The 27,535-nt window shown below is 34.8% G+C and overlaps 2 protein-coding genes across 2 annotated transcripts; both read right to left on the bottom strand.

Annotated features, from left to right (window-relative positions):
- Positions 1 to 1,123: 1,123 nt before the first annotated feature.
- Positions 1,124 to 5,994, bottom strand: LOC147398026 (protein OBERON 3-like). Its single transcript, XM_086447140.1, has 2 exons — positions 4,036 to 5,994; positions 1,124 to 1,865 (listed from the first exon to the last, which is right to left on the bottom strand). The coding sequence occupies exons 1-2, from the start codon at positions 5,876 to 5,878 to the stop codon at positions 1,282 to 1,284; spliced, it is 2,427 nt and encodes an 808-aa protein (XP_086303266.1). The 5' UTR covers positions 5,879 to 5,994; the 3' UTR covers positions 1,124 to 1,281.
- Positions 5,995 to 19,739: 13,745 nt separating this feature from the next.
- On the bottom strand, positions 19,740 to 24,387 carry LOC147398027 (protein C2-DOMAIN ABA-RELATED 4-like). The gene is made up of 3 exons (XM_086447143.1): positions 24,145 to 24,387; positions 22,395 to 22,490; positions 19,740 to 20,297 (listed from the first exon to the last, which is right to left on the bottom strand). The coding sequence occupies exons 1-3, from the start codon at positions 24,310 to 24,312 to the stop codon at positions 20,007 to 20,009; spliced, it is 555 nt and encodes a 184-aa protein (XP_086303269.1). The 5' UTR covers positions 24,313 to 24,387; the 3' UTR covers positions 19,740 to 20,006.
- Between the last annotated feature and the right edge of the window lie 3,148 nt (positions 24,388 to 27,535).

Raw genomic sequence — 27,535 nt, forward strand, 5'->3', positions numbered from 1 at the left:
ATTCAGAATAAAACATGGGGTTTCGTTGTTTAAAAATAGTCTTATTTATTCACTACTGTTTATAAATTATACTGAAGTTAATTTATAAGCTACTTTCCTTCTTAAACACTGGTTCAATCAAACAGTCTCTTTTCTTAGTATTTATATCTTGGCCCATGTCCTGGAATGATTCATGAAGAATTACTCTCTACCTCCAAAAGTTTATCTCATCTTCTTATCCTTTTTGTAATTTTCTGATTGAGAAGTTGAAGTTTGTAGTAGTATCAACATATCTGATCTTCTGACATCCTTCAATGTCTAAGCCACTAATGGAATTCGGAGGTGAAATAAAACTGGCTGGGTTATCGATCTATTTGAGCTCTTCCGAATTTGTTCTGGTATCTCGATGATGTTTCCATTGTCCTGGGCCAATTTGTTTAAATAGTTCACTACTCTCCAATTCATCCTTCGATTGCATCAATCCTGTAATAATCCAATCAAAATCAAATATGCTACATCGATATGCAAAAGGTACAAACAGTACTGACAATGTGCGCGGGGGACTCCATTGCGCCCATGAGCTAAACCAAACTCACACTTTTCGAGTAAAATGCATTGTGCTGGAGAATGTATTGTTCAATTGTAATGGTTCAATTGGTAAAGATTTTTGAGTGCCACTTTATTAGTATGACGTGTTGGCAATCAAGATACATTATGCTCACAGATCAAGCATACTGAGATTCATAAGTGGAAATACTCGAAAAGATCAAACTAAAAATGAATGCATTAAAGAAAATGTAGCCGTCCCAATATGTAAATAATTAAGAGTCAATTGAGATAGTTCGATCATTCGCAATGAAGGCCAATTGCAATGCTTGTTGAAAGGATACTGAAGTTGAAAGTTCGGAAGAACAAAAATACCAAAAGGAACGTGGATTAAGGTCATGGGAACGGACATGAAAACAGTATAATCAATCTGAGACATGACTTTAGGAAGAATTAAATTGAGGATAATATTTGTTTAGCCAACCCCAAATATTTGAGATAATGCTTTAATTCTGATTATGATGATGGACCATGGAAGAGGTACTCTTTATAATTTCTTAACTACTCAATAAATGAGGAAAGAAAGAACAAGATGAGATGTTCAAAAGCTCTTAAATCAAATCTCATTTGCATAATCCAAATGCGAGTACTAGAAATAACCAAAGGAACAACATACACAAATAACAAATCATAAGAGTTAAAAGACGTCACCGTCACCATCTCCGTTAACATGCGCACACACAAAAACACGTATCTCTAAACCCATTGTTGCTTTGTAGCCTCCATCCTTTCCAATAATCCTGCAATCTCAGCTTGCATTCTAATCTTCATGTTGTAGTAATCAACATGAGAGTTCTCCAACACCTTGAGCTCCTCGAGTTTCTTCCTCCGCTTCTCCTCTGTTTCCTTCAAACATAGTTTGGCAAGCTTGCTTGTGTACTCTTCCTCCAATTTCGCACTGCTTGCATGGGCCATTTGCCGATATCCGTCTGCCTCTCTTCGGGCATCATCCGCCTTGCTCTGGAACATCCTTGCCTCCGCTTGCTTAACCCGCACGATGCTTTCCAAGCTGTCGAACCCATCCTTTGACAACCTTCCAAACTTCAATTCTTCTTCCATTGGTCGATCTCTCAAGAGGGCTTTAAGGTCGTTCTGATGAGTAGCATCTCTAAGTGATAGTATATCCCGTTTTACACTAGAAGGGGTCATAGTATAGGGGATAGATTTGGGAGGGAGAGAATTGAGTGGAGGAACAGAGGCCATATCTCCCTTTGGGTTGATTTGAGGTGCCGTCAAGTCTTTGGAAGAGCTACCCGAACCAGGAAACTCTGACATTCCATCTGATTTTTACATAAAATTGTGATGGTGAGAATTAGTCTTTGTAGAGGATATATCTATTTATAACGAAGTACGCAATCACATTAAAAAAAATATACAAATATTGAAAAATTAACTTGAATAGCTGAAAAGTCCACAGACTAGAGGCGTTAGATGTAATATAAAATGATACCGAGGTCCCAAAAATTGAATGGTTCAGGCTGATTGCATAGGTTGGCATATGTGTGTGGTGCCTAATTTTATTGAGGATAATGAAGCCAGTTATGTTCTTTTCGAAAAAGAACATTTGCTTTCTTTTTCCTCTTATTTTGGAAAATGACATCGAAAGAGAAGTGAATAACATCTACATAGGAAGCGACTGATCACCCATCAAACATATGCAACCCAACATTATTACAATCTATAACAGAAAGTTCTAGGGCCTCTAAGGCAAATACATAAAGATTTCTATTAGAAATCAACAAAGATAAAGCTAGCGATCATCAACTCAAAGAAGTTTAACAGATTCAACCCGTATAGAGAAAAAAACATAATATTTTTAGTTCAAGGTTTGTTTTTCAAGGTAATTCTTATACTAAAATATTATTCTTTTCTTTCAATAAACAATAAACAAATAGACAACTTTAAACAAAACAAATATTTACAATCTAGTCTAGAATTTGTTCTTTTAGTTTTAAGGATAGGATTTGTTGGGATTTTGTCTACCAGTTAATAGAGATGAGTTCATAACTATACAATTAGTACAATTTTATTAGTTAAGGATTAAAAAATCAATAAATGTTTGGTTGTTCTCCAAAATGAAGCTCAAAACTATAGTTAATTCAACCCAGGAAAAAAAGCCAATTACATGCTTATTTTTAATTGCATTAAACAACAAAATATCAAAAAAACAAGGACAATTTTTTCCCAAGAATGTTGGACCTGTATTCAATTTTCAATCACAAATGTCATGCACCACCTATAAGTGGTGTAAAATGGACCAACATATGTACTACACAGATCAGACGCCACATGGCACCAAAATCACATCTTCAATGCTCATGTGGAACCTCTATGGAGAAAAGGTGGTGTATAAGGATAGCAACCTTTCCACCTCGACAAAGTAAATTCTTTCAGGGTAGGGGGAAATGATGCTCCTCGACCATGGGAGAAAAGAATCCACAAGGGTTCAAAAGAAGCTCAAGAAAAATAAAATGTCTATGCAAAAACAAGTGGACCCCCACAAGACTATCTAAGAATTTAATTTAATTTGTTTTCTACTCAAAATAGGATTTTATGTTGTTTACTAGTTGATATAGACGAGTTCACAGAAAGTTTCGTAATTAGAAGAATTCTAGTAGTTTAGGATTGAAAAATCTATACATGTGTGTGGTGTGGAGAGAGAGACTATAGTGGTGGACTGATTTAATTAGCTTTATAATTTTTTGTTGAACAGGGTCCGATTATTTAACATTGAACCCAAGCGAGATGCAACTACTTTTCTCAATTTAGAACTTATCTCCTTCCAAGGTCTTAAGATAGATGCCTCACTGCCTAACTAAACTTTTTCAATCTAATAATATAAACAGGCAAAAAAAAAAGATGTTTTCTAAAAGTAAATACCTTATATTAACCTAAAAGTTTGACACTATAGAAGAAAACCACCATTCGTCTTCATCATCATAAAAGGTTTATCCCAAAGAAGAAAACCACCATTAAGTACCCAAAAATCATACAAATTAAACAATCTAACTATCCGTAAAGATATTAGCAATATATAAACTAATTCATGTTATGGACCAGTAATTTAACCCAAATCCCCACATTGTACCTATAAAAAGTTCAGACCCACCAATTCTCACATGATTTCAATCTATAAGAAAAAATAACTATCACAAAGAGCAGAAAAAACAAGAGACCCACCAATTCTCAAAGACAAAAAACCACCTTTAAGTACCAAAAATCAAACAAATTAAATAATCTAACTATCGATAAATATATTAGCAATGTAGAAACCAATTCATGTAATAAACCAGCAATTCAACCCAAATCCCCACAATGTATCTATTGAAGTTCAGACCCACCAATTCTTGCATGGATTTCAATCGATAAGAAAAAATCAAAATCGTAGCGATAGCAAAAAAAAAAACAAACAAAAAACACCAAAGAAGATAATGAAATTAGAAGACTTACACTTGAAAAACTGAAGTATAGCACCGCAAGCATCCGAAGGAGAACTAATATTATTCTCAAGCTTGCAAAGTATCTCCTCTGCCTTACTCTGCAACTCCTTTCCCTTCGAATCCTCGCAACCCCTAAAGATCTTTCTAACACAATCAAGCTCCTTTTTCAAAGTTTCTAGACCCCAATCTTTTGCGCAACACATGAACACGTCCTTAACAAACCCAAACATCTCCGAAGCATGACCACATCCAAGGCAATGAAACTGCATTTCCTTGGTTCCTGATGGACCTCGCAAGCTTGGGCCTGGCTTGATGAGATTCCTCTGAATGCCACATACAGCGTGACACCAATGAGAACAAACATCACACCCAACCCAACTACAAGTGTTGGCGGCACAATCGAAGCTCAAACACACGGGACACATACATGCACTACAAAAGCCCTTTTTCGTCGAGCAAATCTTACAATCACAGTCATCGACGGGCAATAAACTCTTACAATTCACATTACGACATCTCGTATATAAGAAGATCTCAACGAGCTCGATCATAGAGAGATGATCCTTGTCAGATAAGTAGTTAATGAGACCTGTCCTCACCGCTACTAAGATATCTAATTGGGCTTTATGGCACTTTGAGAGCGACTCAAATGTGAGATCAGACCTCCTCTCAAGCCGATTCTGAAGGGAAACAAACTCCTCACTCTTCTCAGGAACACCAATTAGACTCTTCAAATACTCATTTACAGATTCAATTGTATCATCGGGAACCTCTTGAAATACTTGAGCCATTATAGAAATAGACTCTGAAACGACTTCACGTATAATCCTCTCCGGTCTTGTTAATTTACGGGCTCGCCCTCCATCTGAATTCTCGAAACGCTTTTGTTGATCCGAACCTCTTCCTCTTGAATCAACCGATTGGGTATCTTTCATTGGTCTTGCGGGCAATTCAGATGGGAAAAAGGACTGATTTTCGGAACCCGTTGCTCTATAAAGACTGTTGTTGTTCCCTTGCATCAACGGGTGATTGAAACCAACGTGATTTGACAAAGTCACACCATCACCAACACTGACTGGTTTGAATCGACTATGAACAGACCCATTAGTTCCCTCTCCACAATTCCAAATTGGGTCAGTCTCCCTTCGATAACTCCCAACTGAATACTCATAATTCTCAGTCGAATTCCTCGTAAGCGAGCAACTCGGATTGTGTGAAAAAGGGTGAGAGTACGAATAAGAGATTGACGCAGCTGTAAAATCATCGGTGCTCCCCGTTCGAGTAATATTGTTTGAAGGAACCAAAGATTGAGTACTTCGAGTGGGTTTTGGAAGAACAGATGAAAGAGGAGGATCAGATTTGGGCAAAGGGTGTGGAGATCCAAGAGAAAGGGACACATCAGGGAGAGATAGAGAAAGATTTAGGGTTTCTAATTTAGGTTTCTTCTCCTTCTCTCTTTGAAACTTTTCTTCTCCATCGATATCTCGTTTTAGTTGAAAAAAATCTCTTTCAACCCATCGATCATCTTCGTTTCTAGAATCTGAAACCACTTCTTTCCCCTTATTAAACCTCATTTTCTCCAAAGAATTTAACAAATTCGTACCTGTAATCTCTTTTTCTTGAAAATCCATCTTAGAATTATCGCATAAATAGCTTAAAGTCAGCTCTTGAGAACCCAAATTACCGTTTTTTGATGGTTTTAGGCCAAACCCATCACTACCCATCTCTGATCTTCGAAGGAAATCGGTACCCTTTTGAGAAAATCCGATTTTTCCATCTGGGTTTTCGAGGTTTTCTGAGTTTTCGATTCCGCCATGAACAAAACCATTTGAGAAGTCTTTCTCGGTAAACATGGTTACAGATAGTAAGTGAAATTACAATAATACCCTTGTTCTCTCTCTCTCTCTATCTTTTTCTTCTGTGTCTTGTTACTTCTTCGATCCTTCGTTTCAATTGTTGGATTTTTTCAGGCGTGTCTACACTTTACACGAACAAGACAGACCAGCAAATGCTTCCCTAGTTATTTGAGATTACGATAATACCCTTGACATTGTTGATAATTAATGGAGTGGTCCAATGGCGGCTCTTAATGGACCGGGTCAGAACCGAAATTCGGTCCGATCCCAAGGTCTAACTCAAATGCTCAATAGCAACCGATTTGATATTTTACACGAAGGGTATGTTTGATTGCATGGAAAGTCACTTTCCATGGAATTTGAAATCCATGAAAATTTAGTTGTGGAAAATAGGTAGGGTTGGAAAATCAAATTCCACTATTGATTTCACTTGGATAAAATCATGGAAAAATATGAGAAAAAAGAATAAGAGGAGAAGGAGGAAGAAGATGAGAGGAGGGGGAGAGGAAGAAGAAGATGACGAGGAAGAGGGAGGGGGGAGGATGTGGCGATGAAGGTGGCGGCGACGGTGGTGACGACGGCTGTGATGACTGCGACGGTGATGACGATGACGGTGGAGGCGACGACGGAGGTAAGTGAGGAAGATGGGGGGAGAACGTCGTGGTGGTGGTGGCGGAGGAGGTGAGGGATGGAGAAGAAGGAGAAGAAGAGAGAGAGAGAAGGTGGTCAGAGACGGAGCCGACGACGATGACAATGACGGCGAGGTTAGTGTAATGGTGGTGGTGGTGGTGGTGGTAGGGAAGAATTGAGGATGGAAAATATGGGTGGATTTCATTTTCCCACTCATATGGGTGGGAAAGTGAAATCCATGATTTAGTGGACTTTTTGAATGGGGTGGAAAATGAATTTCCATTTCCATGTGCAATCAAACACTTGAAAAATGTCATTTTTCATGGAAATTGATTTTCCACCCTATTTTCCATGTGCAATCAAACATACCCGAAGTTTATAATTTTTCCTTGGAATAAGTATCTTCGAGATGTGTATTATTGAGATATGCACAAATCCTTAATCGTTGGATTTCGTTGTTACATGATTGGGACGATGTGTTTTCTCATTAGTTGATGAATGAATCCTTTTCTATATTGGGTTTGAAAAACAAATCCTCCCTAAAAAAAGGTATTTTTTTTTTGTGTCAGATCTTGAATTTAAAAATGAACGGTCATTAAACTCTTTGATGTAAAATTTAAATCCTAGGGTAAAAAATCATTTTTTTTTTCAATTATGTGTTTTTGAGAGTTCATAAAATTTTATGTTCTCATACGTGTGACATCCGATGATATATTTGGGTGCCATGTTGACATATGACCCATAGAGATAGATGGTCATTTAATCCATATAACCCCCCCACCCACACACACACACCGTTTGTCTTATATGGGTAAAAATATTTGGAATGGGCTGATTTTTTGTGAGGATGATCTTTGTGATGAGGGGATCATCTTGGTAAAAAATCATCCCATTAAAAAACTTCTAACCCCATCAAAATTGATTTACAAAAATTGGACGGTCTAAAAATTTTCAACTTGTAAACATGGGGCTAGAAGTTTCATAATGAGCTGATTATTGGCAATGATGATCTCCTCACCATAGAGATCATCCTCACAAAAAATCAGCCCATTCCAAACATTTTTGCCCATATAAGACAAAACGGTGTGTCGCAATGTGAATCGTAATAGGGGTCGTAAGAACCCGACCCATATATATATATATATATATGGAATGGCCTGATTTTTTGTAAGGATGATCTCTATGATGAGGAGATTATCCTCACTAAAAATCAGCTCATTTCAAAACTTCTAACCTCATCAATAGTTGTTTATAAAAATCAAACGATCCACGATTCTTCAACTTATAAACTAGGGTTAGCAGTTTCAAAATGAGCTGATTTTTGGTGAAGATGATATTTTCATCATAGAGATCATCCTCACAAAAATCAGCCCATTCTGACACTTTTAACCCCTATTTTGAAAAATGTTTCACAATATATATTGGGAAAGGATCATAGGACATATGTAAAAATAATGTAATAATAATAAAATTTTAAAATATGGGTAAGCAGTTTTGGATTGAGCTGATTTTTTGTGAGGATGATCTCTATGATGAGAAGATCATCCTAAAAACAAAAATCAGTCCAATTTGAAACTTCTAACTCCATCAAAAGTGATTTAGAATGTGAATTATTGATTTTTTACTAATAATTTGTAAATTACTTTTGGTGGACTTACAAATTTCAGATTGAGTTGATTTTTTGTGAGGATGATCTTCTCATCATATTGACCATCCTCACAAAAAATCAGCTCAATCTAAAATTTCTAACCCATATTTTGAAAAATCATTGTTTTTACATATGTCCCATGATCCGCCCTCATATATATGGGAAGCGTTCAGAGGCCTTAAAGAGATTGTACCAAACATTTTTGAAAAATAGGGGTTTGAAGTTTCAGAATGGGCTAGTTTTTTGCGAAAATGATGCCTATGATGAAGAGATCATCCTTACCAAAAATCAGCTTATTCTAAACCTTCTAACCTTATTTTATAAGTTGAAGAATCGTGGACCGTCCGATTTTTGTAAATCACTTTTGATGGGGTTAGAAGTTTTAGATTGGGTTGATTTTTGGTGAGGATGATCTCCTTATCATAGAGATCATCCTAAAATAAATCAACTCATTCCGAAACCTCTAACCTATACATTGAAAAAATGTTTGACTTTCTTTAGGGCTTCCAAATGCCACCCCATATATATATATATATATATGTCCAATACTTCATAAGTATGTTAGTATTGTCCAAAACCTTTTTTTTTTTCAATAATACTCCTTCTTATTTTGTCTTTTAGTGAAAAAAATAAGGGCATGTTAGTCTTTTACACAATAAATAAATTTATTATGTCATTAATAAATGCATTTATTATGTTGGCATTGATTGCCAAAGTATTTACCCAAAAAATTTATTTAATTCAAAATAATTAAATACTCATAACATTTACTATGTAAATGAATATTTATTGTGTAAAAGACCAATACACCCTTGTCTTTTTTACTAAAAGATAAAACGAAGAGGGGTATTATTGAAAAAAAAGTGTTGGACAATGTTAACGTCTTCATGAAATATTGGACGGTAGCATTCCCCATATATATATATATATAGTCGTGCTGGAGTGACCTCTTATCGCACTTCTTGATGTGAAAGTGGATAGAAACCATAGATGCTTTTCATCAAGATATTATCATGCACGAAACCGATTTGATATTATACAAGAAAACACATAAATTGTTTTAATTTGATTGAATTCGATCTAATTGGTATTTAGTCAAATTTGGTCCAAAATTTGATTTGATTTGATTTTTTTTATTTTTATATAAAAAAAAAAGTATAATCCAATCTAATAACCTATTGGATCATGTCCAACTTAGTGACGGTCTGAGTGATGCTCGTATTAGTTATTTAAGTAATAACATTTTTTAATTTTTTTAGTAATTAAAGATTTTTTTAGAGATAAAAATAATAGAAAATTAAGTAATAGTATTGCTTAATTTTTAATAATTTTTAATATACACGATATCATGTCATTGGTTCATCAACTTAGCACAAAAATTTCTTAACAACTAATTCGTACTCTAGAAAATTAAATGGATATGATTATTTTTAGTGAAACCCTTCCCTTAACTAAGTAAGATTTTGAGCCTCACTAAGGGGTAGTTGTGCTAAAATGGATTACCACATTAGCAATTCAACACCACAACATTTTAAAGTTCTTCGAAAAACTTAAATTGATTTTTTTTTTTTTTTAAAACATCTCTTTTGGGCGTGATCCAAGGTTTTGAAAAAAGATGGCTATTAAACTTCCACCTTACTCTAAATTTAAAATTAAAATTCAACGATGAAAAATAACTTTTTTGAAAATTTATTTTTTCAAAAGTCATAGACTTTTGTCCTCTACAACCTTAAAGCATCAGATCATGTTTTTAGATGCAATAAGGTGAGTCCAATGACCCTTAGTAAGACTAGTCGGACTCTTACTTTTATATACATCCTTATTGATATATGAAAAAAAAAAAAAATCAAATTTCTTTGAATATTATTAAAATTTTATAATAATAAAATATAAAATATAATCTATATAATAAAACACAATTGAATTGGTATAGTTGTAAGATACAAATCTTTGTGTGAGACTCACTTAATTACTTTATTGCTTTTTTTCTTTATCCCCTTAACTTTAATTTCACTCATTTAATTTTATTATATATTATTCTTTAGTCTTTTAACATATGTTATTGTTGTTTCATTTTTTTTAATCCCTTTTACATCAAAATCTAGTTTTGCAAGATTCACTTTATTTCTTTTTTTTTTTACCCATTTAACTTAATTTTTTTTTTTCAATAATACCCTCAAATTCAATTAAGCTTGACTCAAACCCACTAATTTCATGTTGTTTTTGAGTTGCGTTCGTGAGTCGTGTTAAAATTGCCACCACCTACTCCAACTTTACTTTTTTCGCTTTTACCCCCCTTAACCCAAGAGAGGATCCCCGTGCCGTAGGCATAGGTGAACTCTAGTATTTTATATGCTAAGTAAAGATTTCAATGAGAGTTTTTTAATATTATTATTGCATCATGAACCAACTTATTAATTAAAAATCATGACATTTTGCAAAATATGAACAAATACAAAGTTATTTGAATTGTTAAGAGAGTCGTGTTGGAGTGAACTCATGGCATTTCACTTGTATCTCGATGAAAAACATCTATGGTTCTTAAACACTTTCACATAGGAAAGTGAGATATGAGGTACAATTTTGAGGTCACTTCTATGTTATTCTTGTTAAGAACATATCCTCCAAATAAGATCAATGATATTTTGGTAAAGTTTTTTTTTTTTCTTTTGGATAATCGGGTATTCTTGTAGACAGCAAACATGCTCGTATCTAGGTTTTGCCCAGTCCATAGACCATGGTCTTGTCTAAGGACTAGTTCCGAGACATGTGCAACGTTTACACATCACACACACTAGGTAAGCAAAGGAGCACCTCTTGCCGATGGCCCCTGAGGAATTAATGCTCATACTAAGTATTGAACCTAAAGTCTTTAGGTGATGATACTAAAGACATTGATTCAAATTTCACTAGCATCGAGTTACTAAATTCATTATAAATAGGCTAACCAATAAAAAAATATTATTAGTATTATTATTATTATTATGATGACGACGACGACGACACAGCCTTTAATGATGTGAAAGACATGTGGAATTGGAATAACAAAAAGTGTTATACATTAGGAGATTGTTGTCCCTGTTGAAAATTTGGTTTGATTAGATACTTTTTATATTTATTTTTTAATTCTCCACATGGAACTCATAGCATTGGAAGATCTTGCCTTTACTTTTGGGGAAATTCTAGTATCCAATGCCATTTAACTTTGTATGTCAAACAAATGATTGCGATGTTAATGGATTCCTATAAAAATTGATTCCCCCAAGACTTGTAAATCTTTTTCATCTCAATTATTGTTCTCGCATTTGTGTCCAAAACGGTTGAATATTAGAAAATTCATTTTTTATGTGTAAAAGTATAGTTTGGTAACCTCAAATAAAAAGGATGAACCACTAATGCTCCTCTATCGATGCATTTTTTATATCCCACAACTTTGACAGATCGTTTAACCTCGTTCATCTTCGGCACAAGAGTGGATTGGTATGGATTTTATTTAATAAAAATGTAATTCGGTCCAACCAAATCGAACCAATGTAGAACTAATTTGACAAATTTTTGGATCGAATCATTGGTCTGTTTTAAACATTGTTTGTAAACTTCTCATTATTTTATTTTTTGTGCATCCAATAGTCCAATGAATAGAAAAGAAATTGCTTATGCTGATTTTTGGTGGGAAGGTTGATCAAATGTTGGGCCAATGAGTAGGGTTATAAATGGGTCGGGTCAAATAGAGTTTGGGTCAGATAGTAGACCAAGAACCTAATACAAATCAGGCTTAAAAATCCTAACCCGAGCACAAGCTATCCAATGGTTGGGTTAAGCCGAGCAATAGTGACAAAGTCAAGGGGTTCGGGAATAATTTGACAAGAGAAAACTTTAGGGAAAAATCAACAAAAGTCGATAAGTTTGGGAAAAGATTGAATAAATTAAAATGTAAAAAATAATTATTTATATATAAAAATGTAAAAAAAAATGTATTTTATATATTAAATAAAAAATAATACTTTAAAAAATGCTAATAAGAAAAAGAATCCATATTCTTTTAAAAAAATGGGGATTAATCATGATTTTTTTTAAACATCGTGATTTTTTGAAAATTTCATGATTTAATCAATAATTAATAAAATCGTGATTTAGGCACGATTTTTAAAATAGTCACAGATTTTTTCTACTACGAGTCGAGATAGGCCTAATCAGAAATCACCTATGTCAAAGCCCACCTGACTTACGAGTATTGAGAACTATTTATGGATTGAATTGGGTCACCTATGGGCCCTGCTTGAATCCGACCCTAGCCTGATCCAAACTAAACGGATCTAGTTTGTGACCGGTGGATCTAAAAGATTATGCCACATGGAACTTTCTTTGCAGCTTCGTCGTTTTAACAAAAATCTACTCTATGGTCCTAAGTGTAAAGGTTAATTTTGTCTTTTTACAATAACGTGAATCACAGAATCAGTCGTTAAAATCGGTCAACGCTGTTAGCTATATGTTTTCCACGTCGTGAATTAGTCAGCAAAATGGGTCAACGCGGTAACAACAATGAGAATATAGTCAACGCGGTAACGCGTAGAAAGTCGGCGCCGCCTCCGATTATTACGTTAGCAGAGTAAATTTTCACTCTTCTGTGAGAATTTCAAGTTTTGAAGTCCCTACTTAAAAAGATGCCACGTATCATATATTTTATTTTAAACTGAAAAGATGCTCTCTCTTGGTGCACTCTGATAAATGATTTCCAACAGCAGATTTCCTGCATTTTCCTCTTTGGGTTTCAAACAAGTTATGGGCCTAGTGATTGTGATGTCTATGATAAAATAGTCTTAAATTCAATTGATGTAAAATAAGCAATCAAGCTAATTTTTTTGTGTGTGTGTGTGTGAATCCACCAATGGGTGTACAAAACATTAATAAGTGGGTCACAAAGGGTGTATAAAATATAGATGGGTCAGGATCCATTGACTACTAAGAATGACTCATGAAAAAACTTATGATCCCGACCATTTAAATGCAAAATCCAATGATTGAGATTTATCTTGGGATAAGTATTTTCTAGATTTGTGTTGTCAAGATGCTCATAAATCTCAACCATTAGATTTTGTATTTAAAGAGCTAGGATTATGTGTTTTTTTCACGAGTCATTCTTAGGAGTCAATAGGTCTCAATCCAAAATAAATTGACATGTTTGTGACATAAAAGAAAGAGTCCAACCTCTGGGTTGGGTCTCAGTAAGGGCCTCAAAACTCAGGACAAGTTCATGGCAAGGGGAATCAACAACACTCCAGTTGTTGTTTCTACAGAAATACTACTGAAAATGAGGACCCCATTTTCCTTGGATGCGATTATTCCTATAACATGTGTTAGAGAATTCTAAGGCCATCCAAAGTCCAGGAGCCAGCTAAAAAGACACTGTCTCGACAAGAGCATTCATGGCTTCATGGAACCTAGACCCAAAGTTCGAGATAAGTGTGCTAGTGAGATGCAGATGGAAAAAACCTCTAGAGGACTTCCATGTGTTGAACTCTGATGGGTCCCTTAGAGGTAATAGGGGAGAGGGTGCAATTATAAGAAACAACAAAGGAAGTACAATCAGGGTCCTTGCTGAAAATTCCCAAAGGAAATCGGTTCTTTTCCAAGAGTTGCAAATGATGATCATGGTTGTCGAATTAAACATTAGATCCTTGAAGGTCAGAGCTGATTCTAAAGTGGCTAGAGTGACTAAATTCTTCTGAAGGATCACATTCAGTTTCTACTTTAAGAAATGTAATCAAGCTGTTGATTTTTTTAGCCTCCTATATAAATTCTTTAGGTAGGATCATTTTAGATCCCATGAACCTCCCTAGCGATCTAATGAACATTTTAGGTAAGGATGCCAATGAGCATGTCTATGATAGGTTGTAGTCCTTTTTATTCTGGTTGGGGGTCAGCCTAATCCCCTCTTAATCTTCAGAAAAAAGAGGAAGAAGAAGGATAAAAAGAAAGAGTCGAACTAAGTTACTCACCTTGTGGCATGTGGTAGTTCTATGGACTTTTAAAAAAAATTGAATACCATTAAATTTTATTTTTAAATTTGAGAGTTTTGTGGAAATTTGGTAACAGTACATATTCAAAACCTTGGATCGAGCCTATTTTTTGTTTTTGTATGGATCTAAGTTCTTTCCATGAAATCTAGAGGTCTGTGGTGTTGGAGTTGCCAATGTGGTAATCCATTTGAGCTCAAGGACCCTTCGTAACAGTTAAAATCTTAGTAAATTAGTAAGGAAAGTGTTTTTCTAAAAAAGTAAGAAAAACAAAATATCCATGCAATAACAATTTTTTAAGGAAAAGTAGAAGAACAGGAGAAGAAAGGGTTTAGAGTTGATAGCTCAGCATAAGTGCACCATAAAAAAATTATGATATCCCAACTTTTTAATATGTTATTTGACGGTTGGATTTATTTTATCCTTTTTGAAAGGTTGCTTGGATTTCTTGTTTGAACAAAGAGATTTTTTGGTTTTATGTGTGGCTTTTGCTGAATCGACTAATCTTGAACCTCTAATAATAATAATAATAATAATAATAATCAACTTCACCTTAGTAATTCCCCCCTCTACATTTTAGTTTCTGATCTTATATCAAAGAATTGAGCCTTTTTTCTTTTTTTTTTATATCAGTTTTTTATGCTCCATATTTATTATAAAGAGATATTTACAAAAATGTGACCAACTTTTGACGAATTTATGATTCTGACTTTCTGTTCATTTTAATTACCAAAACGTGAACGATAACAATATCAAAGGTTTTAAGTGACAATCTCACCGGTTTCGCTACTTTTAGCGAGATTGTCACTTGGGGGGGTGAAGCTAGTGAATTTGTCACCTTAAACATGTGTACTCTCACTTGAAAAACTTGTGATTTCGCTGGATCACGTATTTGTAATTAAAATGAACAGTGAGCCGGAATCGTAAATTCATCAAAAGTTGGTCACGAAATGATAATTTACCCTATTATAAATTTCGATGTATTTGTCATTTTTCACCTTTCAACTATTTATGTCAATGTTATGAAACTTACCTTATAATTAAACTAAAAATTTATCAAATTGGTTGGATCATTGCTGGACTCTGGTTCAATTGTCTAGACCAATTTATATTTAATAGAAAACTGAAGTAAATATATTTTTACCTTAAATTACCTTCATTTATTTCCATAGAAAAATAACTGTAAAAATTGGTGGTTTCACTGATGGAACAAATTTTGTTACAAATTCTTGCCAAATCAGGTTGGACCATCATTTAGGTCTGATTTTTAAAACCCTGATTAAAGTATCTGAGGGTTAAATGAATCTAACGTTCTTAGACTAAGTTTTTATTTCCCATGGTGGTTGTGCAAATCTTTGCCTACCATATAGGATTTTTAGACCCTTAGTCATTATCAAAGTAACATAGATAATATATCTAGAGCTTTCATTTCAATCAATTAAACAAGTATAATGATTTTCTGACACACGCCCCCTTCACAGAATCGTAGATCAGTTGCCTTGGATAAAGATATAACAAGTAATATACCTTGACTTATTGAATTCTTGGTCTACATCGATCACTCCTCAATAATCCCCACCATGAATTATAAGGAAACAACTCTTCAATAAGGCTAAAATATGCATTGTGTAAGACCACATTAGAGGCATTAGGAAGTAATTAAATATATAAAAGGAGAATGCTAATGTCCAAGACCTCATGGGGACGGAAATCTCTCGACGAGGCATTGTCTTGGGTGGAGGCTTCCATGCTTTGGACCCTTAGCTGAACATCCCTGACAATGAAGGGTTCAAGGGGGCTAGGCGGATTAAAGCTATTCTAGAACATTCTTCTATACCTCTTGGCCCACAGATGGTGGATATAAGCATTTAATGCTAACCTCTTCACCACCGAGCTCAACGATTTACCCTTGAAGTTGTTGCTTGCTCATTCAATCTCTAGCCTCCCGTCACGATTTAAGTGGGTAATATTGGATTTCCTTAAGATCCTTTGCCATAGATCGAAGGAGAAGTCGCACCCAAGAAACAAATCGTCCTCATACTCCATAGAGTTCCTGCAAAAACAACATCTGGAGATCTGGATGATGCCTCTATCCTTCAACTTATCTTGGGTTTTGAGCCCTCTACTTAGGCAAAGCCACTAGGCTGTGACATCTGACCTTAGGGGAGGGAGGTTGCATTGCTAGATAGGCTGACTTCATAAAGAAACAACTTTTAGGGTCAGGAGTCCAGACTACTCTATCCTTCTTGAATCATACAGTTAACATGCTGTTGGTTGTTTAAGAACACCCTGTCTGCTGTCCATGGGTTTTGCCAAATGAATGTGTCACTCCCATCTCCAATTCTGTGGAAAACAATATCTTGGATGGTCCTCCTCATCTGCATGACTTTCCTCTACATCCAAGATGCTTCAACAACAGTGGTCATAGTCCAGATATGATTGCCCTTAATCAGATTCTTCTTGATCCAGTCCGCCCATACGCTTTCTTTGTTAGACGTAATCTCCCACACCTGCCTGGCAATCCTAGCCCTGTTTTGAAGCTCCAAATCATGGAACCCCAGGCCTCCCTCCCTTCTGTTCCTGGCTATTCTCTTCCAACTGATGCAATGCATCTTCTTAGACATACTAGGACCAACCCACAAGAACTTGGCACAAGTTTTTTCAACTCCCTTAATCACTTTCTTATGTAACATCAATATACTAATCCAATACACATGCATGCTGCAGATCACGGACTTGATGAACTCCATTTGACCAGCTAGGGAGAGGAATCTCACTTTCCAGGACTTGATCTTGGTCATTATCTTGGTGATGAGGTGTTGGCAATCCTCAACTTTTAGTCTTGAGGAAATTAGGGGCAACCCAAGGTACTTTACAGGCAGGGAAGGTTCCGAAATTTGCAAGATGTGGCTAATTCTAGCTTCGACATTGGAACTCATGCCCGCACAGTAGATGTTGCTTTTATTTAGGTTCATCTTGAGACACATGGAGTTGCTGAACCAATCCAAAGCTTCCTTGATAGCATTAGCTGAATTGGTAGCGCCTTTGAATAACAACATGAGGTCGTCCGCAAAAATCAGATGGCTAATAACATGACTCTTGCGCTTAACCATCAACTCAATTTTACCTTTCCTAGTTAGTTCCTCGAGCTCAGTTGAGAGCAACTCCATCACTAGAACAAATAGGTAAGGAGATATAGGGTCTCCCAGACGGATTCTTCTTTTGCCTTGGAAGTACCCTTTCAGGCTGCCCTTGAGGGCTACTAAATACATAGGATTAGATATGCATCCCCGAACCCAGGCAATGAATTTATCAGGGAAATTCATCACTTCAAGGTATTGGTCTGTACTCTTCTAGTCTCAGTCTCAGTTTGTAGATCTTCTACCCTTCCTATTGAGCCTAAAATGTTCCCATTGCTTCTAGGAGGTCCCTCCAAATCCTTCAAATCAGTCCTTCTCGTAGGCATTTCATCAAGTATACGCTGGGATAACCCCCTAGGAGGCTGTGAACCCCCGAAGGTGGGTGTCAGTAGATTTCTACTGTCTAGTAAATCCATCGGGTTTCCAGGGGAGTAGCCGAATCCACCCCTGCTACTGCCTCTCAATCCCCTGTGAACATAAGCACTTCTCCTACCTCCTCCCCCTCTTAACCTAAGGTTAATTCCCTCTGATGTCTTCCAGTGTTGCCCATCGTATCCTATTCCATTAATTTCCTTTGTCCTCACCAACTCGACGTCAAAGTCGTCTCCATACTAACTTCGAATACAGGTTGCTCCGACAGTTATTCCACAAACCAGTCGTCTCCAAATCCATGAATTTTTCAAAAAGCGTGAAAAAGTTCATCCAATGCTAGATTTAGATGTCTTCTTAACAATAAATGGTTTGACATATAATGAATGTGAACAAGCACTTATTATGTAAGAGATTAATATATCCTTATTTTTTAATTAAAAGATAAAATGAAAAAAAATATTATTCAAAAAAATGTGATAAATAATATCAATGTCCTAATGAAATCTTGAACGATAATATTTTCATATATATAAAATATCTTACATACATTACATTACTCACAATTGTATAATTAACTGATTTTTGGAGCCCAAGGACTTTAACATATCTAAAATCAATACAGAGCATTTACTATTAGGACTGCAACACGGGCGAGTTGGGCCGGATTAGGGATCAACCTATGCCCAACTCAAACTTGACAAATACCAAACCATGTCCTTGCCCAATCCGACCTTGGGCATGAAATGCTCAACCCGAACCCTGACCAAGTCAGGTTAATTCATTCCTCATTTTTTTTTTCAAATGTGTTTCAAAAATTTAACAAAACAATTATTTATCTAATGAAGATGGTCATACATTAATTTTGATAAATAATCACTTATATGAATTATGAGAGTAAAAGAAATCAAGATAAGAAATATTTTTAATTTATAATCATATTAAGTTTGGATTTGTGCAAATCTAGTTGGGCATGGGTATAGGTATCAACCAACCTGATTTGGGTCGGGAATTTTTTTTTTTTTTTGTTCGGACCCACGGCCAAACCCAAGCTAACTATGCCCAGACCTGACCCAAGGTTGGGTTCAACCCAATGGGTTTGGGTTTTGCCCGCCCAAGTTGCATCCCTATTCACGATGAAACTTTAGTAAGAACTAGCCCATGGAGAGTGACCAACAAAAATTAATAGTTTGGAAATATTCCCAGAAACCCCTTTTTCGATACTTCAATTCCATTGTACATATGGTGAAAGAAAAAAAAAGACGAGAGCATTTATCAAACTCCCCAAGGAGACAACTATATATCAAACGGCTAGACTACAATGGTGTATCTCATGCTGCCACCCGGTATGGATGATGCATCATTGATATTGTAATGGCTTTTGCAGCTATAAGTCCAATGTCAGGATGGAATGATTAACGACGACATTGCCTGCAAAATTATAATTGGGTGGTTATATTGGAGGTTTGCTTTTAGAGTGTTTTGTAAATCAATTGAAATGGTTTGATCATATGCAATGAAGGTCAATTTCATTCCATATGGAATGCAAATTGGGGTATTGAGAGAGGATATGAGCAAACGCAATAAAAACAGCTATGACTTCAGAATGAATTGAATATACAGGATTCTTTCAATTGACCAAATTTTTTGGGATAATTGGATAATGCTTTGGTGATGATGATGTTGATGGAAATTGGTCGCCCGCAACCAAGCACTGTGGATACTCAAGCCAACCCTTGTTCACTTATCACTGCATCCAAACACAATGCACCGTGTAATTTCCATAAAATGCCTTAGCAAGAATCAAATCAGAAAATTTGTATTCATGCTAAGCAATTTGACACTATTTTACGTGGGACATTAATCTAACGCAAACTATCCTTGATTTATCCAGGTTTGGGGCCAGCACTGCAAGCTTAATGCTCACATAAGTAGAGTTATGGCAAGCTGTTCTTAACAGATATAAATGAGATGGTTTGGGTCTAATTAGTTTGTAAAATTTTCAGACTTCATCTCCTGCAAGGATCTATCACAGACATGGTAAAGAAGCATCATATTTGAAAACGACAATACTGAAAGACATATTTTACAAAACACGCTTGCAAGTAATTGAAAGTTCCAACGGATTAAAACAAATACATATATATTTGTTATAACAAGTGAACCTAAAAAACCGACCAAAAAAAAAAGACCGATCAAAAAACAAGTGAACCTAAAACATAGTTCTAGCCTATACTTGTAAGCTATATGATTCATAGAAAATTAATACAAGGTAGGCAAATACTGCTAAATGAGGTCACCCAAAACATAAATGATGATCCCTATATGCCCTTGGAACCAGGGAGGTCAATCCACTGAAGCTGGATTTCTACTTCACCACATTCCACATTTCTAAGTCTCAGAAAAATATCTTGAACAACCTTGCCTTCGGTCCAAATGACGCAGCTCTCTTCAGCTAGACAGTTTTGCCTTGATGGTGCAACTCTTGTGATTATAGTACCACTTGGAAGTGCTGTCAAACGCATCTTAAGTGCCTCGAGAAATTGTTTAATGTCGAATTCTGCATCTCCCATTTTGTCATCAAGGCTGAATGTATCCTTGTCATATACCGTCTACAACCATAAAAACAAGGTATTCATAAACTTTCGAATGAAAAAAAGGAAACTTTTGTGTGCAAGCGTGTATGTGCGAGCGGGGGTGTGTGTGTGTGTGGCTCTCGTATTTAATACGTCCTTGAGCTTAACTAGTCAATTTATCCGCCACTTTCCTAACATGAATCCTGATCAAAATCTTTGGGATAAGATTTCAATGATGATTATGATGAAGATGATATAACAAACTATAGAGGCTAAGAATCCTCACTTTTCATTTCGATTAGCTTTATCTTTTAAAAATTTACACTTATAGGTTGTTATTATATCTAAGATAGTGGTGAATGAAGAAAAATGATTCATATTTAAAATATCAATACTAGGATAAGGTTTAGATGATGACGATGGTAATTTAGTTTCTTTGTAACAGATTAAATAATGGGTAATGGGTTATCCAAAATGAAAGTTTTGGAAAACATGTTTCTCCATGATTGCATTGAAGATGGTAATCTATTCCAGATATCCATATTATTCTGTTCTATACTATATGTTTTAGCAAAAAACAAACAAAAAAACAATAAAACAAAAAAACAAAACAAAACAAAAACCAAAAACTGAAAAACAAAAAGAAAAAGCGGTTGGGTGTCATGTTTATGAGACTAAAGGGGGAGTTAATGCTAAAAATTGGAACTAGAGAGTTACTTTGGAGTCCAAGGGCTCTAAAAAAGTAGGATGAAAACAGTATGTATAGTGCAACTTTAGTAACGATAAACATAGAGAGGAATGGCAGATAAACACCAATGGCCCAGAAATACAGTCCCTATTTATGCCTTGGGTTGGAATAAATTACTATAATTCATCCCCACCAATGGATCGGTTGAAATTTTTCACAAATTCTACGAATGGAGGCCCTTATTTTGATATATGTGATTCCTTACCTTAGTTCCGAATCTACTACCATTTTCGTTATCTTGGTTAAATAATCCATTAGGATGGAGAGATTGAGGAGGACATTGTCCATATAATTAAAGTTGGATGGTTAAAGTGAATGTTTGTTTCTAGAATGCTATGTGATTGAGGCACCTCAATCAACTTAAAAACAAAATATAATACAGAAGTACGAAAAAAACTATACCTTAAGGAGCTAAATTTTGGGCAGTTGAGAAACAGCGTGTTCGTAAATTGAGCTTAGAAGAGATGAAGGCGTTGAGATGGGTGAATTAAAACACGGAGATTCAAATCAATATGAATCGATTCATGAAAATGTAGGTGCCCCAATAGGTGATTAATTAAGGTGAAGTCGATTTAGATGGTTTGATATGCACAATGAGACTATTAGTAACAACTGCAATTAGAAGGTTAGTACAAGTTGAAGGTTCTAAAAGAACGAGATGCGGATTAAGGTAGGGAGCCGATATGAACACATTTGAAATAACAAAAGAGATGGCGTTAGACCAAATTTTTGAATAAGACTTTGACAATGATGATGGTATATGGCCCCAATTTATTAACTTACCATGTTTCCATGTATATAGCCTTACTATAGGCCTCCAAGATATTATTACATTTTTTTTCTACTCATTGTATTTTAGGACTTTGTAGGAAAGAGGATACCGATAAATTTGTCAAACCCATATCAATCAAATTTAAAGGAAAAATTTGTTTAGATGACGATAAGACTAACTATGCTTTATGGTGCTAAAATGTTAGGCTGTAAAGAAGAATCATGTCAGTAAATTGAGCATAGCAGAGGTTAGAATGTTGAGACAGATAAGTGGAAAGACTAGGCAAGATACAATTACAAAAATGTGCATTTGGGAAAATGTAGTAGTTCTGGTAGGCTATAAATTAAGAGAAAGTCAACTGAGATGGTTTGGGCATGTTCAACAAAGGCCGATTATGTAAACCAACCAACTACTCCAAAATACAAATCTGTTAAAGAGGGGGAGAACTATGAATATAAGAGGTCACGGGGCTTAACTGGGGTATGACACACCTGAGTGTGGAGGAAATTATACACTCAACACCCTCCCTCACCCACAAGGGTGGAAAGAATCGTAATCTTGAGCTGAAAATTGTTTGGAAGAAAATAATTAAAAAGTAGGCAGGAATGCTTACAAGTTTGATCGGAAGATCAGGATCTGCCACAGAAAGAGTTAAATCTTCATTCCACTCAGGATTGACATTCTTCTTCACTACACGAGTCTTCAACTTCTGCAACAAATTTTAACATTTATATAATGTCAGAATATAAAAGAATAAGCCAAATCAAAAGAATTAACAGAAACCATGGCTTTAGATAGAATTTGGGTCTTGTGTATTTCATTCTTCAAACTTTACTATAGTAGTCTGTTAAACACATCTTGTTTAGAGATTTTCCATCTCTGAATCTACCCATATTTGTTAAGTTAATGGATAACTCTATGGATATGGAGTTCATCTTATAGGTTCAAAATTTAGTGATTTTAAGGCCCTTTCGATACCCAAGCGCCAAGGGCTACCAAGAGAACTCCCTTCAAAGTCGAGCTTTATAACATAAAGATACCATCCAACACTATAATGTCACTCTGAATCACTCACACGGTGTCTTACACAATGCGTAATCGTAATCATCATCATCATCAAAGCTTTGACCCAATTGAAGTAGACGTAGAAATTGTATAGGCACCATTTAGTCCTAATCAGGACATTTTCAAGACATTTGAAGATAATACAACTCTTCAAAGATCCTTTGAAGAAAAAAGGTCAACCATAACGTTATTTCTTCGGCTTCAACAAAGGATGAGGACCCAAGTTGAATCTCAAACATCTCAAGCACATAATATATCCGCACGGTACATAACTAGGACAGTTTTGGTGACCATTCTTGTCAATAAACATCTAGGATATCAGCCAAGTAACAATCTCGAAGTAAAATAAACAAACACTTGTTAAAATTACCCAAATAGAAAAAAGAATATAAGAAAAAAAAAACGCGAATTTCAATCAGATATGAACAAATTTGTGAAGGGTTGAAGTTATTGAGAGTATCATATAGATCCCTATTCAATAGTCTCAATAATTGTAGATAACGTGTAACATAGATTTGAATGGTGAAATAGGATTCATATTGTAAACATGAATATTTAGGATGAGACACAGATGATGATGGTAGTATAGCTTTATCAGGTCAAAGATTAATATTTCGATCACAAAATTCAAAATTTGAATTAGGAACTAAATAAAAACCCAACAAGAACATAATCTGATGGATTTATTTGTTAATCAAGGTCTAGTAACCCATTTTATGATCTGGGCATCGCATCGATCCCTTAAGTTAATCAGATGGCACTTGTAAAACACAGAACAAGTCCACCAACCAAACGACAATTCGAAGACCCATTAAGCAAAATTCACCTAAATTTTGCTATAAATCAAACCAATCCAACCAATTGAGACTAACAATACTTGAAATCGAACAAAAGAATAAACCCAAGTCCACCAACCAATAAAGTCATAACAACCAAGCGACAATTCGAAGACCCATTAAGCAAAATTCACCTAATTTTTGCTATAAATCAAACCAATCCAACCAATTTGAGACTAAGAATACATGAAATCGAACAAGAGAATAAACCCAAATCATCAAACTATAGATACATGTTGTTTCGATCATGATATTCAAAATTAGATTAAGAACAAAAACGAGAACCAACAACAACAAAATCTATATGGATTTATCTTCGAATTAAGATATAGTAACTGAATCTGTGAGCTCAATGTCGAACAGAAAATGAAAAAAATTTATGACCCATGAAGCAAAATTCATAAATTTACACTCCATGAAGCCAAATCAAATCCAACCAATTCGATACGAAAAAATTTATACCTGTTTACCCATCTTGACGACGACGTAAGGATCGCTACTGCAGACATCGCGTATTGCAAGATTAATACCTCGAAGAACCCGAATTCTAAGAAGACCCAAGAGGTTATCCATCAAAGATGAAGAAGCAGAAGAAGCACCAAATCTAGGACTTGGAATTGGAGAGTCCATTTTTATTTGAACCAATTCTTCTTATATATATTAAAATCACAAAGAAACAGTAAAAATAAGAAAAAAAAAAAAAAAAAAAATAAATAAATAAATAATGGGTTTTAAACAGTTGTGCATTTCCTTAGTACCCACTTGGAAGAATCTTTTTTTAATTCTCAGAAGTGTTGAAAATCTGTATTATTTGTCTATTTGTTTTGATTCCTTTTTCATTGTCTCTTCTTTTGGGTTAAAATTTCAAGGAGCCTGAGAGAGTGGTTGACCCTGAAAATAACGATTCTTTTGTCAGAGATTAATGGTTCATTTATTTAGTTATAGTTTATTTTGCCCGTTTAGACCGGAAAATAAGGCGATAAACACGCTTAAAATCTGCCACGTGGCAACGTGTATTTAGTGGTGGGAGACGATTTCTTTGTTTTAGAAAACTTGTAAATTGTAATGGTAGGAAAAATTGGGAGTTGGGACCCACATTTGGTGCCCTTTCAATTTAGGATTGATTTTACTGGTGGTCTTAATCAGAACCAATTTTAAATAATAATTTTAGTTCATATCGGATTATTATTTCAATTGTGAAAAAAGGGTTCTGATCAAGTCAAGTCAATTGTATCTAGAATCAAAACCTATTGTAGTAAGATAACGTTTTTTTGACAAAATCCTAGACAACATTCTAAATAAAATTTTATCTCATATGACTAAAAAGTTTCGGAATGAACTAATTTTTGTGAGGACGATCTCTATAGTTAGTAGATCATCTTCACAAAAAATTAGTTAATTCTGAAACTTCCAACCTCATGAAAAGTGGTTATAAACTAACGATAAAAATTGACAATTCATGATTCTTCATCTTATAAACTAGAGTTAGAAATTTTAGAATTGACTGATTTTCTCATCATAGAGATCGTCCTCACAAAGAATTAGTCCATTCTAAAAAATTTAGTCCATATAAGATAAAATACTTTGTCTAGAATGTTGCCTAGGATTTTATCAAAAGAATGCCACCCATTGTAATATATAATAATTCTGATTTGTATATTTTACAATTTAAATTTAGAGAAAGGTGGCTTGAAATTGTAATATTAGACTTATAAACAAAACTAAAAAAGTTAGAAAGTTTTTGAGAAGGGTTATTTTATATTGGGTCTTGTTAATATGTGCCCTTAGGGCCAATGTTAAAGTGCAATAAACACACCTTAGGAATTAGCATGTGAGGGCATTTTGATATAAAAAAAACAAAATTTTGAAGGGTATTTTCGGTACAAAACCAAATTTCTAAAGTGTATTTATTAGGGCACACGTTAACCAAAACCCTTTAATATTTGACAATTAGAATCGATCATGCATACTGGTTTCAACTCAATTCAGATACCCAATCAACTTTATATAGAGTCGCGTTAGAGTGACCTCGAGATTGTACATCATATCTCACTTTCTTGACGTAGAAATATGTAGGAACCATAAATACTTCTCATTGAGCATCTACAATCTTCTACGTCAGGAAAGTGAGATATGAGGTACAATCTTGAGATCACTTCAGCATTAATCTTTTTTATATGAAATATATAATATTATATTTAATTATACTTGAGTTGGATAAAGCCGGGACGAGTAGTATTAAGCCCTATCTCAACTTTGATTTTAGGGGCTTGAGAATCAATTATGAGCTCAGACCTGCCTTGGAGATTCAATATCAAGGCCCTGATCCTTATTATTTTGAATAGGTTGAGTCAAGGTAATGGGACATCTAGGGCCCAATAGGCAATTCAAGAAGTGAAAATGGATATATGCAAGTTTTTTTCTACCATAAATTAAGAGAAAATGGTTTTTTATGAATCATAATAAAGCCTTTTCTCTTCAAAACATATCACCTATATATATAACCATAAGTGTTGGACGGAATGGCCAGGCCTCCCTCTAAAAAGGGAGGGGCTAGAGTTCAACCCCCCTCGTTGGCCATCCACAAGGATTTATCCATGCTTACATATTTTGTGTGGTTTGTGGCATATAGCATACACACAGGGGATTTGAGCGAGATATAGGCCAGTCACCTCACCCCTTAGTCGGATCTCATAAAAAAAATAAAAATACCGACAAAATAATTATAATTTAATCTAGTAAAAATATGAGTTAATGTTTTTTCGAAAATCAAAATTATTTTTCTTTACAAATAATAAACATCTAAGGTAATTTATACATTTTAAGCTTGATTACATAATTTATGTGCAAACTTGAAGAACTTTACTAATATGTATTAAATTTTAAAGATGAATTAACCTTCCATCATTTACGATTAAAAACAAAACATGTAACAAATAAGTTGGTTTTGGATACTCTGGTTACATGACAAATAGTAACGAATCAGTTCCGATTCCAATTCGTTTGGTTACTTTAAAACTCCACTCCAATCAAGCATAGAAACATTAGGGATATGGAACTTGAGCTCTCAGTTCTATTTCCAGTTAAATGGTTACCCCTCAACTCAACTCTAATGTCTCATGAGTCAGATAAATATATTTTATCAGAATATTTTTTAATACTTGAAATTAATATTTTTATAATTTTCGTTATCGAAAAACATTTAATGTAACTGCATTACTTAGCCATGTTTTTTATCTGGTACATTTCCAAGTTGACTCAAACGATTTCAAAGGCCATGTTTTGAGTTGACTCAACAAGTTTTAGAACTATGATAAGAACAAAATAAAAGACAAGAAGAGCATGTGATGTAAGACAACATTTAATTAATTAAACCACCACAATGGATCACCATTCCATTGTGTCATCGCGTTTCCTATGTAGAGTATTTAAATGTTGGAATCCGAGTAAACAAATTAAAATATCTTGAACAAAAGATGCAAGATGAGACTATGTAGGCTTATAAATGCAATTAATTATCCTTTGAGTGAGACATTGACAACGCCTGCAATTTCGTATAGAATAATGATTTTCTAATTAGAAAGTCTCCACTCAATCAATACTCGGCTGACGTAGCAAGGACACTAAATCATAAATCTTTTTCCTTAGGATACACAATTGCACATCTCTATAGTCGAGTATTGACCGAGTGGAGACTTTCTAATTAGAAAATCAGCCCTCTTTCCTATAATTGGGATCGTTGACCCTTGAAAAATGACTCGTGAAAAAATAAGAAATTCAAAATGTTAAAACGTGTAACCCAACTTTTGGGATTTACGTTTGTATATATAATCTATCCTTGGGATGCAAGTTT

The sequence above is a fragment of the Akebia trifoliata genome, chromosome 7 (genome assembly GCF_017979445.1).
Source record: "Akebia trifoliata isolate Shusen 1 chromosome 7, ASM1797944v1, whole genome shotgun sequence".
Lineage (NCBI taxonomy): Eukaryota > Viridiplantae > Streptophyta > Magnoliopsida > Ranunculales > Lardizabalaceae > Akebia > Akebia trifoliata.